The sequence below is a fragment of the Macaca thibetana genome, chromosome 9, assembly GCF_024542745.1.
Source record: "Macaca thibetana thibetana isolate TM-01 chromosome 9, ASM2454274v1, whole genome shotgun sequence".
NCBI classification, from domain to species: Eukaryota; Metazoa; Chordata; class Mammalia; order Primates; family Cercopithecidae; genus Macaca; species Macaca thibetana.
The window spans coordinates 83849343-83865138 of NC_065586.1; the positions used below are offsets into that span (position 1 = coordinate 83849343).

Here is a 15796-nt window from a genome sequence, read left to right on the forward strand (position 1 = left end):
TGTAAATAAAATAAAATAAATTTACTCAGTTGTTTTTGCTAGCTACATTTCACGTGCTCAGTAGCTACATGTGGCTAGTGACTACTGTATTAAGACAGCACGGATACAGAACATTTTCATTATTGCAAAAAGTTCTGTTAGACAGTGCTATTCTATACCGTGTCATTCTGCCTCTCATTCTAAAAAGTTCTAATTCCTGAAGATGATGTGCTCCTATTGTTGCTATCCTCTAGTTGAAGCAAAATAAATTTGAGACTTTTTAAAGGTAGGTTGCATTTTACATACTGATATTTCTAAACCAGAGGCTATTTTTATTACTTTTTTTATATTACTTTTAAAAATTAGCTTTATTGGAGTATAATTTATATGCAGTAAAATCTATCCATTTTAAATGTACAGTTCATTGACTTTTGATACACACACACACACACACACACACACCCCTTCTTGTAAACACCACAGCAACCAAGATTTAGAACACTCGCTTTATAAAAAGTTTCCCTTATGCCCATTTGTAGTCCAGTCCCCAAACCTGGTCTCAGGCAATCTCTGATCTGCTTTCTATCACCATAGATGTTTTGCCTATACTAGGATTACATATAAACACAATCATATAGTACGCATTCCTTTTTGTGTCTGGTTTCTTTCTTTTAGTATAATATTTTTGAAATTTATCCCTGTTGTTGCTTGTATCAATAATTTGTTCTTTTTTATTGCTGAGTAATATTACATTGTATAGATATGACATTTCTTTACTAGTGTGGCGGGCATTTGAGTTGTTTTCAGTTTGGGTCTGTTATGAACAAAGCTGCTGTAAGCATTCATGTGCAAGACTTTTGTGGACATACATTCTTGTTTCTGTTTATTCAATACCTTTGAGTAGAATTGTTGGGTCACATAACATAAGATCAGTTGAACAGAGTAGATTCCAGAAAAGCTCACATACACATTTCTTGACAAAGGTGCTGAGATTATTCACGGGAAAAGGATAGTCTTTTAAACAAGTAATACAGGAACAATAGAGAAAACAAAGTGAACCTTGACTTTTACATCTTATCATACACAAAAATTAATTTGAAATGGATTATTGACCTAAATGTAAAAATAAAATTTAAAAATATAAAACTTCTAGATGAAAACATAGGAGAAAATCTCTGTGACTTTTGGTTTAAAGATTTCTTAGACAGTATATATAAAATTAACCATATAAGAAAAAAATGGACAAATTTGACTTTATCAATATTAAACATTTCTGCTCGTTGAAAGACTCAAGAAAATGAAAAGGCAAGCAGCCTTGGGGAAAATATTTGCAATACGTGTATCTGAAAAAGTACTTGAATGTATAATATATACATAAACATGCTCTTACAACTTCATAATGAGAAGATAACCCCATAAAGAGAAGGGCAGGCTGGGTGCAGTGGCTCACGCCTGTAATGCCAGCACTTTTAGAGGCTGAGGCGGGTGAATTGCTTGACCCCAGGAATTTGAGACCAGCCTGGGCAACATGGTGAAACCGAGTCCCTACAAAATAAAAAAATACAAAAAATTAACTGCGCATGGGTAGCATGCGCCTGTAGTCCTAGCTGTTTGGGAGGCTGAGGTAGAAGGATAGCTTGAGCCTGGGAGGCAGAGGTTGCAGTGAGCTGTGATCGCACCACTGCAACCTTGCCTGAGCAACACAGTGAGATCCTATCTCAAAAAAAAAAAGAGAGAGAGAAAAAGAGCAAAAAATGTAAAAATAAATTTTACAAAAGAAGATATAGAGATGGCCAGTAGGCATATGAAAAGATGTTTAAAATCAGTCATCAGGGAAATGAAAATTTAAACATAATGAGATATCTTATATTTACTGGAACGGCTAAAAAAGGGCTTACAGGAATTGGCAAAGATATAGATTAACTGGAACTCTTATGCATGTTAGTAAAAGCACAAAATGATACAATTTCTGGGGAGAAATATTTGACAGTTTTCAGTAGTATTTTTGATAGCCTTCTGAATTTCTTAGTGAGTTATAGGTCAGTTCTGCCACTGTTTGTTTCTTCCTTTTTTTTCTTTTTTTGAGAAGGAGTCTTGTTTTGTTACCCAGGCTGGTGTGCAGTGGTATGATCTCGGCTCACTGCAACCTCCACCTCCCGGGTTCAAGCAATTCTCCCTACCTCAACTTCCCCAGTAGCTGGGATTACAGGCGCATTCCACCATACTTGACTAATTTTTGTAATTTTGGTAGAGGCAGGGTTTCACTATGTTAGCCAGGCTAGTCTCAAATGCCTCACCTCAAGTGATCTGCCCGCCTTGGCCTCCCAGAGTGCTGGGGTTACAGGCGTGAGCCACTATGCCTGGCCTGCCACTGTTTCTTTCTTTTCCCTCCAGCTTTATAGCTATTTAAAGAGAGCAGATTTTCTTGAGTACTAGGAATCACTATTTTTGAGCAGAATTATTCAAAGCTGTTATTATTTTTTCTTTAACTTAAGGCAGTACAGGAGAAAGCAGTACTGTGCAGGTAAAAGTTACAAACAGGAACATTTTAAACAAGATAGTTACTTTCCATGTATTGGATATGTAACAGAAGTAATTCTAATAACCATCCTGAAGTTGGTCAGGAGGCAGTGGTTAAGAATTGAAATGTTTGGAGCTTGCCTGTGTTGATGGGATTAAGGCAGGGATGATTTATGTGTAAATTTATGTGTTAGTAACAGCAGTAACAGCTGTAGTTACACTAGGATTCTAAGATCAAATGTTGATTAAACATGAATGCAGCAGGGGTGATATGGTTTGGCTCTGTGTCCCTACCCAAATCTCATGTCGAGTTGTGATACTCAGTGTTGGAGGAGGGGCTTGGTAGGAGGTGATTGGATCATGGGGGTGGTTTGTAATGGTTTTAGCACTATCACCCTAGTGCTGTCTGGCAAAAGAGTTCTCCTGAGATCTGCTTGTTTATAAGTGTGTAGCACCTCCCCACTTTGCTCTCTCTCTTCCTCCTACTCCTGCCACGGAGACATGCTTGCTTTCCCTTGGCCTTCCGCCATGATTGTAAGTTTCCTGAGGCCTCTGATTAAACATTTCTTCTTCTAAATTACCCAGTCTCAGGTAGTTCTTTATAGCTGTGTGAGAATGGACTAAGGGGAAATATATATGGTTACCAAATAGCGAATTAGCCATGGGAAAAAGTAGCAAATAAATAATTATTTTGCTTTTTCAGATGCTAATTTTTCTGTTTCATTTATTTTAGGGTTGGTGGGAGCTGTCCAATGTCCTTAGGCTGTTTTCCAAATGAGATACCAAAAGCTAGTTCTCCATTGGGTTTCTCAGGCTGCTGGAAGCATTCATTATTATGGTTGTCATTACTTCGAGTTCTGTTGCCACTATGCCCACAGTAGTATTTATTACATAACAGGTGCTTGATAAATATTTGCTAAATGAATTTTTGGAAAATAAATCTGCCACACCTTTCTTCTGCAGTCTACGATCTGTTGAGATCATCCAATAGATTTTTTTCCTCAGATATTGTACTTTTGAGGCCTCAAATTGCTGTCTTTTATATTTTCTATGTCTGCAGAGACTTTCCATCTTTCACTCATTGTAAGATGTTTTTTTTTTTTTTTTTTACATCTTTGTGCATATTTATAGTAACTGTTTTAAAGTCATTGTTAATTCAAACATCTGGTTCATCTTGGAGTCTTGATTTTATTGTCTGCTCTTTTTTCTTTGTAATAAGTCATGTTTTTCTGCTTTGCCTGTCTAGTAAATTTTAATTGTATATTGAAATGTAGAGAGTCTGGATTGTTACTTCCTTTAAGGGTGCTGAGTTTCATTTTGTCAGGCATTTAAATTGACAGTTGATTTAGTATTGTCAGGTTTGGTTCTCTTTGTTAAGGCAGGCCTATTTCAGATTTGTCTTTTGTCCTGGGGCATGGTTTTTACTTCAAGATTGCCCTTTCCAATGTCTCAGCTAAGTATCTGGGGTGTTCCATGAGGTCTCTTCCACTCTGCATAGGCCAGAACTCCAACTTCTCCCAGTATTATATTTCGTTTCCTCTGGTGTAATCTCCATTATGCTTTCAGATCTTGCACATAGACAGCCCAGGCCCCAGCCAAGGACCTGAGATGAAATCCATACAAAATTCTTAGTCCCTCGCTCACCAAACTCCAGCAGCCTTAACAGTCTAATCTCTTCCTGTTTACCTCAGTGAATTCTGTGTTCTACTTGAGTTCCATTTCCTTCTTTATCAGGGAAGAGCCACCATGCTGAAAGCAAGGGGCACTGTGTTTCTTTGTTTTTAAGGATGGTAGCCTATTTGCAACAACTGTAGTGTGATATAAAAATATATAATTTATGTTGGTGACAGCTACGAATACTGCTTGCACTACTTTGTAACATAATTTTTCAGATTCAAGTTCATATACTGTTTTTCTCCACCTCACCACACACATATTTTCAGACTTCCTCCTCATCCTTCTTCTTGCCAGTAGTTGTATTATAACTCCTGCCAGTAGTTACATTATAATTTTGGTTATATCAATATTGAGCTTTTATGGGATTATAACTAGATAAATGCCATTCATAGTTAAGTGATATGATATATTGTGACTTTTTCCCTGCATGTTTTGTTTTTCCTGGACTTAACAGTTGTCTCCCTTTTTGTTTTTAATTAGTTTTAAATGTTCTTAACTTTAATTCATAGACTTACCCCTAATTGTATAAATCTCTCAACATGTTTAAGCACATTTGGCATTACATCAATTTTATCTTTCCCAGGTGCCTTCTGATCTGTCCCAGTCTGGGCTAATTGTTCTTCCTGGCTTGCTGTATGACTGTCTACTCAAGAAGTCCCTTCACCATCATTCTAGGGATTTTCTTTTCCTCTCTTGCGGGTTAGATTCTTCAGTTCTTGGAAACTGTCATCTTCTTTCATGGTTTCCCACTCTTGTTTTGGCGGAGCACATCTTTAGTAACTTCCTGACTAGTGTATGGGAAGCAAAATTATTTGAGATTTTGCTTATTTTGAAATGCCTTTATTATATAGTCACACTTGATTAATAGTCTGCTTGGTATAGAATTCTAGGCTGAGAAGAGTTTTCCGTCAAAATCAGAACGTTTTGCCCAATTGTTTTTTAGCTGCTAGTATTGTTGTTAAAAAGGATAATGTCATTTTGATTCTAGATTCTTTTATGAAACCTGTTTCTTTGGCAGCTTTTAGGGTCTTCTGTTTCTTTGGTATTCAGAAATTTCATAAGATATGTGTGCTTCTATTTCGGTCTTATTTTCATCTGTTTTGCCAGGTACTCATGTACCCTTCCAGTTTGAAAACTCACATCCTTCAGTTTTGAGTATTTTTCTTGAGTTGTGTCTTCAGTCTCTTCTCAGTGTTCTCTGTTTCTGGAACTTCTAATATAATATTGAACATCCTGAACTCTTAGTTTTTGTTTAGTGTTCTGATTTTCATTTGTCTTTTTATTCTATATATTCTGTTAATTCCTCGGCTTTATGGTCTTCTAGCCCTTCTTTTGCCTATCTTATGGGGTTGAGGATTAAACAATTTATATACCTGAGGTGCTGTCATATAGTAAGTGCTTATGTTAGCTGTAATTGTTGTATACTTTCATAACTGTCTTGAGGGAAAGGTCTTTGGCATTGATTCTTTGACTTCTTGGCTGTACATGACCTTGGGCGAGTGCTGTAATCTCTTTGACACCTACCTCTCTCTCCTGTATAATGTTAATAAGCTCTATCAGATGTTTGTGAGGATTGACTGGAATATATATGTGTAAATGCTTAATACCTTTGTACAGAATTAATAGTTAATGCGTGGATTTTCAAATGTCAAAAGTTTTTAGTTTGAAGGGAAAATGATGTCTGAATTTTCAGGGTTGTTTTTAAGAGTACTTGATTATGACTCTCGTAAACCTGTATGAGCTATGTATACTTGCACTAAATGCTAATACTTTTTAAAGAAGTTATGTCTTAGTATTCAATCTCATTATGTTAGGTTGAAGATAGAAGATTATGAAAATATTCTCTGAAAATCTCTGGCTTTACTTCAGATTGTATAAATCTGTGTAATGTAATAATTATTTAAGAATGACATGATTACTGATCTAAACCCATGGAAGGGATATTTGTTGGATTATTTATTTTCACTTAAATGGTATTTGAGATTAGGAAAAAGAAAATCTGTCTTTTGATTTTTCTTGATAGTATTAATGTAATTTCAAATGTTAGCTCATTTTTGTTAATGGTGGCTTTTTGTTTGTTTGTTTTGTTTTAAGGTTTTTGGATTCAAAGCATAAAAACCATTACAAGATATACAATCTGTAAGTATGTTTTCTTATTTGTATGCTTGTAAATATCTTCTGAAACAACTATTAAGTGAAAGTTACTTGCTTGTTAGAGTGAAGTAGAGTTAAAGATATATTTTAACAGATTGTATTCCTAAACCAATTAATTCAAGAAGTCCGAGAGCATTGTTAGATCATTTAGAAAGCGTGGTGATGAGGTAAAACAATGTTGGCACAGATTCATGTTACTTGATCTGCTTTAAATGACTTGGCATCTAGCCCATATTTGAGCCCATAACCGTGTGGTAATTTGAAGTGTAATTCACAGCAGAGCTTCTGTTAAAGCACTAATAGCATCTTCCATGGAGGTATACTTTAGAGTGAATATAATTTTGTTTATCCTGTGTCTCTAGAGCTATTGACTGAAGAAGCTGTTAGGGCATTCTCTAACTGTACATAACATAAGTTATTTAAGATTGCTGAATTAGTTGGCTTGTCTTGTCTAGGACAGAGTTTTAAGGACTGCCCACCTGATTGATAGAGCTAGTTGACCTTATCTTTAACTTTTTGTTTTTCTTTTGACTTTGGGAGTAGAGATGTGAAAAGGTAAAAAGGAAGGAAGGAAGAAAAAACTTAACTGTTTTTGCCCTTGAAGACTGTCTTTCCTTCTCAAAATATTGACCATTTTCTGATTTTTAAAAATCGGCACATAAAACGTATTATTTTTCTACCTGACTTTATCTTTCCCATGTGATATCTATAAATTATAGATAGGAAAAATTTTTAATGTAAAGTTATACATACTAATCCACAGTTAACAATTTTTCTATAGAGTTTATCAAATGGAAGAACAAGATTCACTTCTGCCTTCAGTGGGCATTTAAACTTCTACTAAAAAGAAAGAAAGATTCTCTGTGCCTTCTTGTCTTGTGGAGTGTTGCTTTTTTATCTGTAATTTAGTGATCCTTCTAGTGTGATAAAACGCCAGAGGTACTTAGAGTAGAGTGGACATCAATATTGTTACTCTCAGTAAATTTTCACTGATTTTTCTCAGATTCATGAAGGAACAAACGTTTGTTAAGTCCTTATCACTTATTAGATATCACAAAACATGTAGAGGGGTGCGTACAGTGGTGAATAAGATGTAGTTCCCGTTCTCAAGTAACTTACATTCTAATGTAAAAGGTAGACAAAGCATTACAAAAGTAACTCTTGTATAGAAGGTTGCGATGAAGAGAATACTGGCAATAGTAATTGTACCTTATAGAGAAGGTTTCATAAAGGAAGGCATGTTTGAGCTAGGGTGAAAAGAACCAGTAAGGGTTGACTTTCAAGCCAAGGAGAGGAGGGGAAGTGACATTACAGGCCAAAGGAATGGCATTATAAGCAGCTTGTTGGCATAAAAGTGTTTAGAATATGGCAGTGAATTCATTATCATCAGATTGTGGTGTCTGTGTGTTGAGGGTGGGAGAGAATCACCGTGGCAATAGGCAACAAGATAAAAGAAAGTAAAAGGTGTTATAGAAACTTAATGGGCCCAGCGTACAAATGATCTATGCATTTAGGGGTCTTTCTCTTTTCCTAATAAACCTCTCCTACAAAGAGCCTTGTTCCAGATACCATAGTGTTTCTTTGGAGGAAAAGAAAAACCACACAGCTTTGTACTTTTTACACCACTGGATTCAGAATCTAAGTAATAAAAAAGGACATGAACTTTCAAAAGCTGGAAGCCATTAAACTGAGTCATTTCAGGGTTAGACTATCAGAATTGGGGATTTAGAGAGTCTCAGAATGGAGATCGAAGGACACCTGAGACAAATTCTGCCTTTTTCAAAATTTTATTCTAGTTTAACATATTCAAAGAAAGGGAAGGAAATTCTTTTCATTTCTGTGTGTAGTGACTTCCTGCTTCAAGAACTTAGGACTTCAGCTGCACTCTCAGTATTGTAGGTCACTTACATTATTATGGTTAAAGTTGGCATTGCAGAGAGCCTAGGAACCTGACTGCCTGTTTGTTTTTATATTCCCAAACACTGGATTCCCAAGTTAATGAAGTTTCTTTAGTAGTTGAGGGTAGCTTTTAATGCATATATTTTAATGCCCCTTCCCCACATGGAATCATAGGCTTTCAGAACGGGAGAGTACCTGAAAGAGATCATTTAGTCCAACCTTCTCATTTTACAGATGGGGAATCTGAGGCCTAGAGAAGTTAAGTGAGTTGAACAAGGTCACACAGGTACATATGGTAGCAGACCATCCACTGTTTATGCCAATATTCCCTTTATGTTTTGCTTTTTTGCTTGTTCGTTTTAACCTCTCCAAATTTTACTGACTTCAGAAGTTCCTAGAACTACTAAGTTATAGCATGTTATGAGTTCTAATGTCACTTTCCAATCTTCTTTATCTTTTTTCTACCTCTGTTTATATTTCTGGTTCTGGGTAAGTGAGTCTGGCAAGCTGCAGGTTATTTTATTTCCTTTATTTTTAGGATAGTATTACATGTGATATATATGTCTTTGCAAACATACATAATTTGAAGATCTTAAAATATTTGCACTAGGCATACCCACATTTAATAGTATGTTAAACCTTTTACAGCAATTACTATATACATGGTGAAGAAGAGTTCTTAATATGGACTTTCTGATTAATTGTATCTTTTTATATCTGTTTTCTTCAGGCATTCATAACATTAAGCAAATTCAGGTGTACTGTTACTTAATTGGATTAATAAGTTTGTTTTGTACAAGTATATTTTATTTTTGTTCTTTGCTCTATAATCTGGTAGGAATGGGGAAGGGGAGATAGTGAATAAAGAGATCTATACTTCTTGCCTTTGAGGAATTTAAGTGTTCACTGTATACTCATTTTTAAAAGGTATTTACTGTATTTCAGTGCATATTTTATTTGACATGCTTTATCATTTTGTGGTAAACCTTTAGCTTTACTAATTTTTATCTACTAAGTTTTCTTTTGTAAGATGGTGATAGCTTCATTGAAGAGAGTAAAGAAGAGACCTGCCTACCTAGCTGATTCTATGGCAAGTCTCACTTCTCTGGAAGCTTTTCCTGTTAATCTTATTCTTTTCTTCAGTTTCTGCCTCTTGTTTCATGAAAACTCATTCTTCAAATGTTTATTCCTTTCTCTTGTCTCATATAAGCCAATATGAGGTAATGGCATCTTTTGAGTTTTAGTTATAAGGAAATATAAATGGTTAAATTTAAATGGTTAAACCCCATTTGCCATTTGTGTATCTTTAATTTTAGTTCGTTGCGAGACTTATCACTACCAAACCGCAAAGAATTTAAAAGAAACTGGGTAGGTGGTAGGTAGAAGGAGGGCATTTATCAGAGATTTTAATTTAAGAAGAAAGTCTTCATCCTTATCCTACCAACCCCCATTCCCTGAGCACATTTATCATTACCAGTCCCGGTATATTTGCTCCCATATTTGCTATGCTTACCTGTGAAGATTTTCATAACTTTTTTCTTGCTTTTTACTGTCACTGTTGGTTCTATCATTTATGACAGATACTGCTGTTGTAGGAATGCTGGCTTTGACTAAAATTTGTTATTGCTTTTGTATGTAAAACTTTGTTTTTTTATTATAAGTAGAATTATGGAACAGTAGTAGAAAAAGTTTTACTTTTGTAATCAGAGATACTGAGCTTGAGTTCTTGCTCTTTCATTTGTATACTGTTATTTGGAGCAAGTTTTTTAATGCTCTTAAATCTTAGCTTTCTCCTATATAAAATGAAGATAATATTAGCAGTTATCACGTGGTTGTGAGGATGAAACAAAATAAGTGGAAAGTCTTTGTAAGGTGTGTTCATCTAGTTGACACTTAGTAGTCATTACTTCCACTTTCCATCCATATAGTCCTCTTAACAGTAATATATGAGAGCCATTTTTATTAAGGCAATCTTAAGGAGTGTTCGTCAAACCACATGTTCTGGGATTCTGAGAAAGTAGGGGAAGTTTAGAGAACTGAAGCTGCACAAAACTAACGTTTATTTTCTGTTGTGTTGTCACGAGACCAGCTTCTTAGATTCTGTTTCCTAGTCCTACATCTCTGATTCCTTATAAAATACTCCATTTTGAATTCTTCACTATTGACAATTTCTCCTCTTTTATCTGTACCAAAGAAAGTGTAAAATGTGACTGTCTTCTTTGTCAGTCCTCTTCTTCCTGTTTTTCATATCAGTGGATATGAAATTATTAGCAAGGATGCATATATGTGCATATGTCATTGCTAAATACGTTTTCTTTCTAAAAAAATTCAGTATACTAAATTATACTAAAAAGGAAAAGCTTGTTTTGAGTGGTAATATGAAAGTTGTTTTATTTTAGGTCTGACCAGTTAGAAACCAGTGGATTTCAGTTTATTTATAATTGGTTAAACCTTCATGTGAATTTCGTTTTGAATTTCCTTTAAAGTAGAGAAACTATATAGATGTTTTCAGGGTTTCTAAATGTACAATACAGGTTCACAATCACTTATTTGAAACTCTTGGGGCCAGGAGTGTTTCCATTTTCAGAAATTTTAGTTTTCAAAAGGTAACACAGATGCGTATACTTTTACATAAACACCCCAGTGGGATGTGGGTCAATACCTGAAATGAAATGTTTCACTCTTCACTCTAAGTGTATTAAAGATTATATACAGTCTTATTACTTCAGATCAGGATTTGCTGTAGTTGAGTTTGCCATAAAACTTAAGAGAAAGTGTTAGATGTTTTGAACTTTTGGGATATTGAAATTGCAGGTTAAGGATCTGTGGACCTTTATTTGTTTTAAAATGCTAAGATTTTATTTTAAATAATTTTTTAAAAAATTGTTTTGCATAGTAGTTGGAGTTACCAGGCTACTGCTAGCCACACTGATACATAAGATCTCTTTCTGAGCCTTGTATTGTTTGTAAACATGGGCTGTTAATTATTAGAAAGCCAGTACATACTAACGAATATATCACTGCTATTAAGACAAATATTAGCATACTCTAGTAATGACAAGTCAGCATTTTACTATTCTGTATTGCTTTTGCTTATTCTTTCGTTACTCTCATACTGTAATTAAAACTTGCAACCTGAGAGACTGTTGTAAAAGGTGACCATTGGCTTTTCAACAGGGAGAAAGGTCTGTTTTAAAAAAAATTGGTGGCCGGGCGTTGGCTCAAGCCTGTAATCCCAGCACTTTGGGAGGCCAAGACGGGTGGATCACGAGGTCAGGAGATCGAGACCATCCTGGCTAACATGGTGAAACCCCGTCTCTACTAAAAAATACAAAAAAACTAGCCGGGTGCGGTGGCGGGCACCTGTAGTCCCAGCTACTCGGGAGGCTGAGGCAGGAGAATGGCGTAAACCCGGGAGGCGGAGCTTGCAGTGAGCTGAGATCTGGCCACTGCACTCCAGCCTGGGCGACAGAGCAAGACTCCGTCTCAAAAAAAAAAAAAAGAAAAAGAAAAAAAAAAATTGGTAAGCATTGTGTCCAAGTAGATTAACTTCATTCAGTTTTTCTTTACTGTCCTTATGCTTTTATTATTTTTAACATATATCTTTTTGAAGAATAGTTTGAGAATTATGTATGCTTAAATATGAGATACAGATACTATTGAAACTAGCCAGTTGTTTATAGGTACTTGTAAAAAAAAAAAAAATTCCAATAGCATGCAAATTTTTCATAGAGGAAATTTGAAAGCATGGAAGCACCTGAATTTGCAGTACTCTATATTAGTGACATCACAAGTTTTGTAAGCAAATTTATTAGCTCTAATTGCATACACTTAATCTTTTAAGCTTTGGTTTTATTATTATAATATGGGGGTGATAATAGTATCTATGTAATAGAATTCTTATTACATGAAATAATTAATGTTAAACAGCATAATATGTGTCACATTATAAAGATTCAGGCAATGTTTGTTAATATTAGTACTTTTTTTCTTCCTAAATGCAAAAGATAACTATATATCACTTTTAAACTTTTCTTTTAGTTGTGCTGAAAGACATTATGACACCGCCAAATTTAATTGCAGAGGTAGGTATGAATGTACTGTACTATGCTGTATAACTTAAACCCGATAGACTATATCTTAACTGTCATAATAATGAGTCATCTAGATTATTGAGTGAGATACGTATTTATCTTAAGAAGTATCTTAAAAATTTTCAAAAAATTTAATTTTGCTGTTTTTTAGGAAAAAAGTATTGCATAAAGCTATTAATATTGTCAGGAAGACTGAAGTGCAGAGTAGACTAAGAATTAGGAAAATTCCTAGACTAAAAATAGTATAAGGAGAGGGTTTACCTACTGTTTAAGGCAGTAGGTCTAATAGTAAGCAACTATAGGGAGAAAGCAGAACTACTTAACTCTTCTGTGTTGAGGAATGACATAAAAGGTAGGAAAGGATATAACAAATGTTGATAAGAGAAACCTGATGGATGAGAGGAGGGAATTGCTTTAAATGAGTTCTACTTCAGACATAAGTTAATTCTCAGAGCCCACAAAAACTTTCACTTTTATTTGTGAAATACAGCTCAGTTCTATGACCTAACACTTTAAACCATGAGAGAACTGAAGAGTTGAGAAGCTAGGCAGATGCCGCTGTGATAGTCAAAAAGAGAAAGTGGGTGCCATGAGCTACTATTGATGTATTTGCCATTGATCCCTCCTGAAAATCTAGAATGGACTTTCAGACAGATGGTTTGAAAATTCTAAATCACTCATGATTGAGATTTGGTATAGATTCACTAAGAACGTTTTGTTTTTGTTTTTGGTGGATTTAGGTTGTTGCTTACTAGGCAAAGCAGGCTTTAGTTGAGGTTTATGTTGCTTTAAATAGACATTTAACAGGTTTTCCTGGAGGTTTTTGTGTGCCACTGGGAAAATGGAGTTAGGCAGATGACTAAGTGAAAGCTGTCCTTCTGGACTCCCTATAATGATAGTCATTGTCTACCAGAAGAGCTGTCCTGTCACACCAAAGGATAATTGATTGTATCCTGTATCATATTATGAGTGACTTGATTGGAGATATAAGACATACTTCTCACATATTTAGGTAACACAGGATAGTACGTTGAGTATCAGTCAGAGTTTTTAAGGATCTTAATAGAGTGGAACTAAGGTAGAAACTATTAAGAACAATTAATAGTGGTATATCTATAGTCCTGTTTCTAAACAAGGTTTTTTAAAAACCTCAACTCTGACTATAGTGAACAGAGAAGTCTTGGACTCTTATAATTCATGTGAGAAGACCTGAAACTTTGATAACAATTATATACATTTTGTAAGTAATTTCTTTGGTGTATGCCTTCACATATCTCTGTATGTGACCTATGCTACCAGTCCATTGAGCGTAAATTCCCAGAATGTATTCTCCTGCAGAAAATGGAGGTAAATAGTACTTGGCTTCCCTAATGATTTACATGTGTATACAACACTAATATTTGCAAGACCACCTTTAAATAACACACTTAGCATTTTTATTTTATGAAATGTAATATGCAATTCTTTCTATCGTTTATTAGTAATCTATTCTGTCTTTGGAATATGTTTTGTGATGATGAAATAAATACTATAAATAGTATTCCTTTTGCATTGAGAGTCCTGATGAAATGTCCATGTGACATTTCATTTTGGGTTTAGCTGTACCTCTAATATGTGACCTATGCTGTCAGTCCGTATAGTGTAAATTCCTAGAATATATCCTTCTGAATAAAATGGGGGAAAATAATACTTGCCTTCCTTAATGATTATATTTGAGACTTATCAAGAGACTATTTTCTATTTAAAAATTAGAAAGTTAAGCAATACATTATTTTTCTCTGGAATCTAGTGTTTCTTTTAAATACCTGTTAAGTTTGTATGCAACATTTCTAAAGTTAACCTACTTGTAATTAAAAATTCAGGAGTTTTTTTTCTTATTCTGAGGTTGTCTTTTTATCACAGTTGCACAATATCCTTTTGAAGACCATAACCCACCACAGCTAGAACTGATCAAACCCTTTTGTGAAGATCTTGACCAATGGCTAAGTGAAGATGACAATCATGTTGCAGCAATTCACTGTAAAGCTGGAAAGGGACGAACTGGTGTAATGATTTGTGCATATTTATTACATCGGGGCAAATTTTTAAAGGCACAAGAGGCCCTAGATTTCTATGGGGAAGTAAGGACCAGAGACAAAAAGGTAAGTTATTTTTTGATGTTTTTCCTTTCCTCTTCCTAGATCTGAGAATTTATTGGAAAACAGATACTGGGTGTTTTTTTTTTTTTTCCCTTCAGTTTTATTGAGGTGTAATTGACAAGTAAAAATTATATATAAATACAATGTATAATATGATCTTTTGATGTATGTATATATACATTGTGTAATGATCACTACAGTCAAGCTACTTAACATATTCATCACCTCACATAATTATTCTTCTCCCTTCAAGGTGAAAGCATTTAACATCTACAAGCTTCAATTTTCAGTTATACAATGTTATTATTAACTATAGTCACTGTGCTGTCCAGTAGATCTTCAGATCTTGTTCATCTTGTGTCCCTCCCCGCCCCACCATCAGTCCCTGGAAAACAGGTTTTAAAAATAGTTGCTAATCCTTATTTCTTCTAAATTTTTAAATCAGTTGCTGCCTCAATTTCTATATGAGAAATGACTGATTTCATTTTTCTGTTCATGCTACCATTTTCATATCATACTAGCACATGTTACCCATTAACTGTATTGCAGATTTGGTCTCATAAAATTCTTTTAAAATAACATTTTTAAAAAGCTATCAAAAATAAGCTTATATTTCTGAAGCTTATTTGAGCATAGAATGGCTTTGGATAAAATACCATTACCTAGTAAAGTGTGAACTTTTATAATACATAAAAATTATTCTTTTATAAGAATATTCATAAATGTAGTTAGATTAATAGAAGATTCTTGATTCTTTGATCGGAAAACTAAGGACTATATTGAAAAATCAGTGATAAATTTAATACTTATAGTACATCTGAAAGCAAAAAGAAAACTCTTGGGATAACTTTTACAGTGATTTAATTTTGCTGTTGATGTATTTCTTTGGGTGGTAAGTATGGCAAAACATGTTAAAATTTAATACAAAGAGATTTTGTTCATTTTTCCATCTCTAAAGGGACAAAGCCTAAGCCCCTCCAGACAGATAGAAAAACTCATTTAGAGAGTTCCCCTTCATGTTAAGCTAATTTCTTCTTAATTCAACTGTAAAACAGAAATAGAATGATCATATTAATCATTTAAAGCTGTGTAGTTGCATTGATTCCTTGTTCCTTTACCCCTCTCTCATGTCTTGTTTCCTTACCTTTGTGACTTTTTTTGCATTATGTATAAGGATGCCAAAGTACTATTTATTGTTGATAGTTTACAAAATTGAATCTTACATTAGTGCATAATTTTGGTGAATGTTGAAGTTTATGGTAGATTGCCTTACATTTCTGCATATTGTTTGCACCTTGGAATGATAGCACTGGCATAAATTATAGAGCTGAGGAT

General features: G+C 34.5%; 1 protein-coding gene across 2 annotated transcripts in view; it reads left to right on the top strand.

The window, feature by feature from the left end:
* PTEN (phosphatase and tensin homolog) overlaps positions 1–15796 on the top strand; it is a 103968-nt gene that overhangs the window by 53768 nt on the left and 34404 nt on the right. Inside the window, exons 1-4 of one of the 2 annotated variants that reach the window (XM_050805586.1) lie at positions 118–265; positions 6271–6315; positions 12271–12314; positions 14226–14464. In XM_050805586.1, coding sequence (XP_050661543.1) covers positions 14372–14464 — 93 coding nt within the window. In that variant the 5' untranslated portion in view covers positions 118–265; positions 6271–6315; positions 12271–12314; positions 14226–14371. Of the gene's footprint in view, positions 1–117; positions 266–6270; positions 6316–12270; positions 12315–14225; positions 14465–15796 lie in introns of those variants that run through there. The other variant, XM_050805585.1, reaches the window with a different exon arrangement.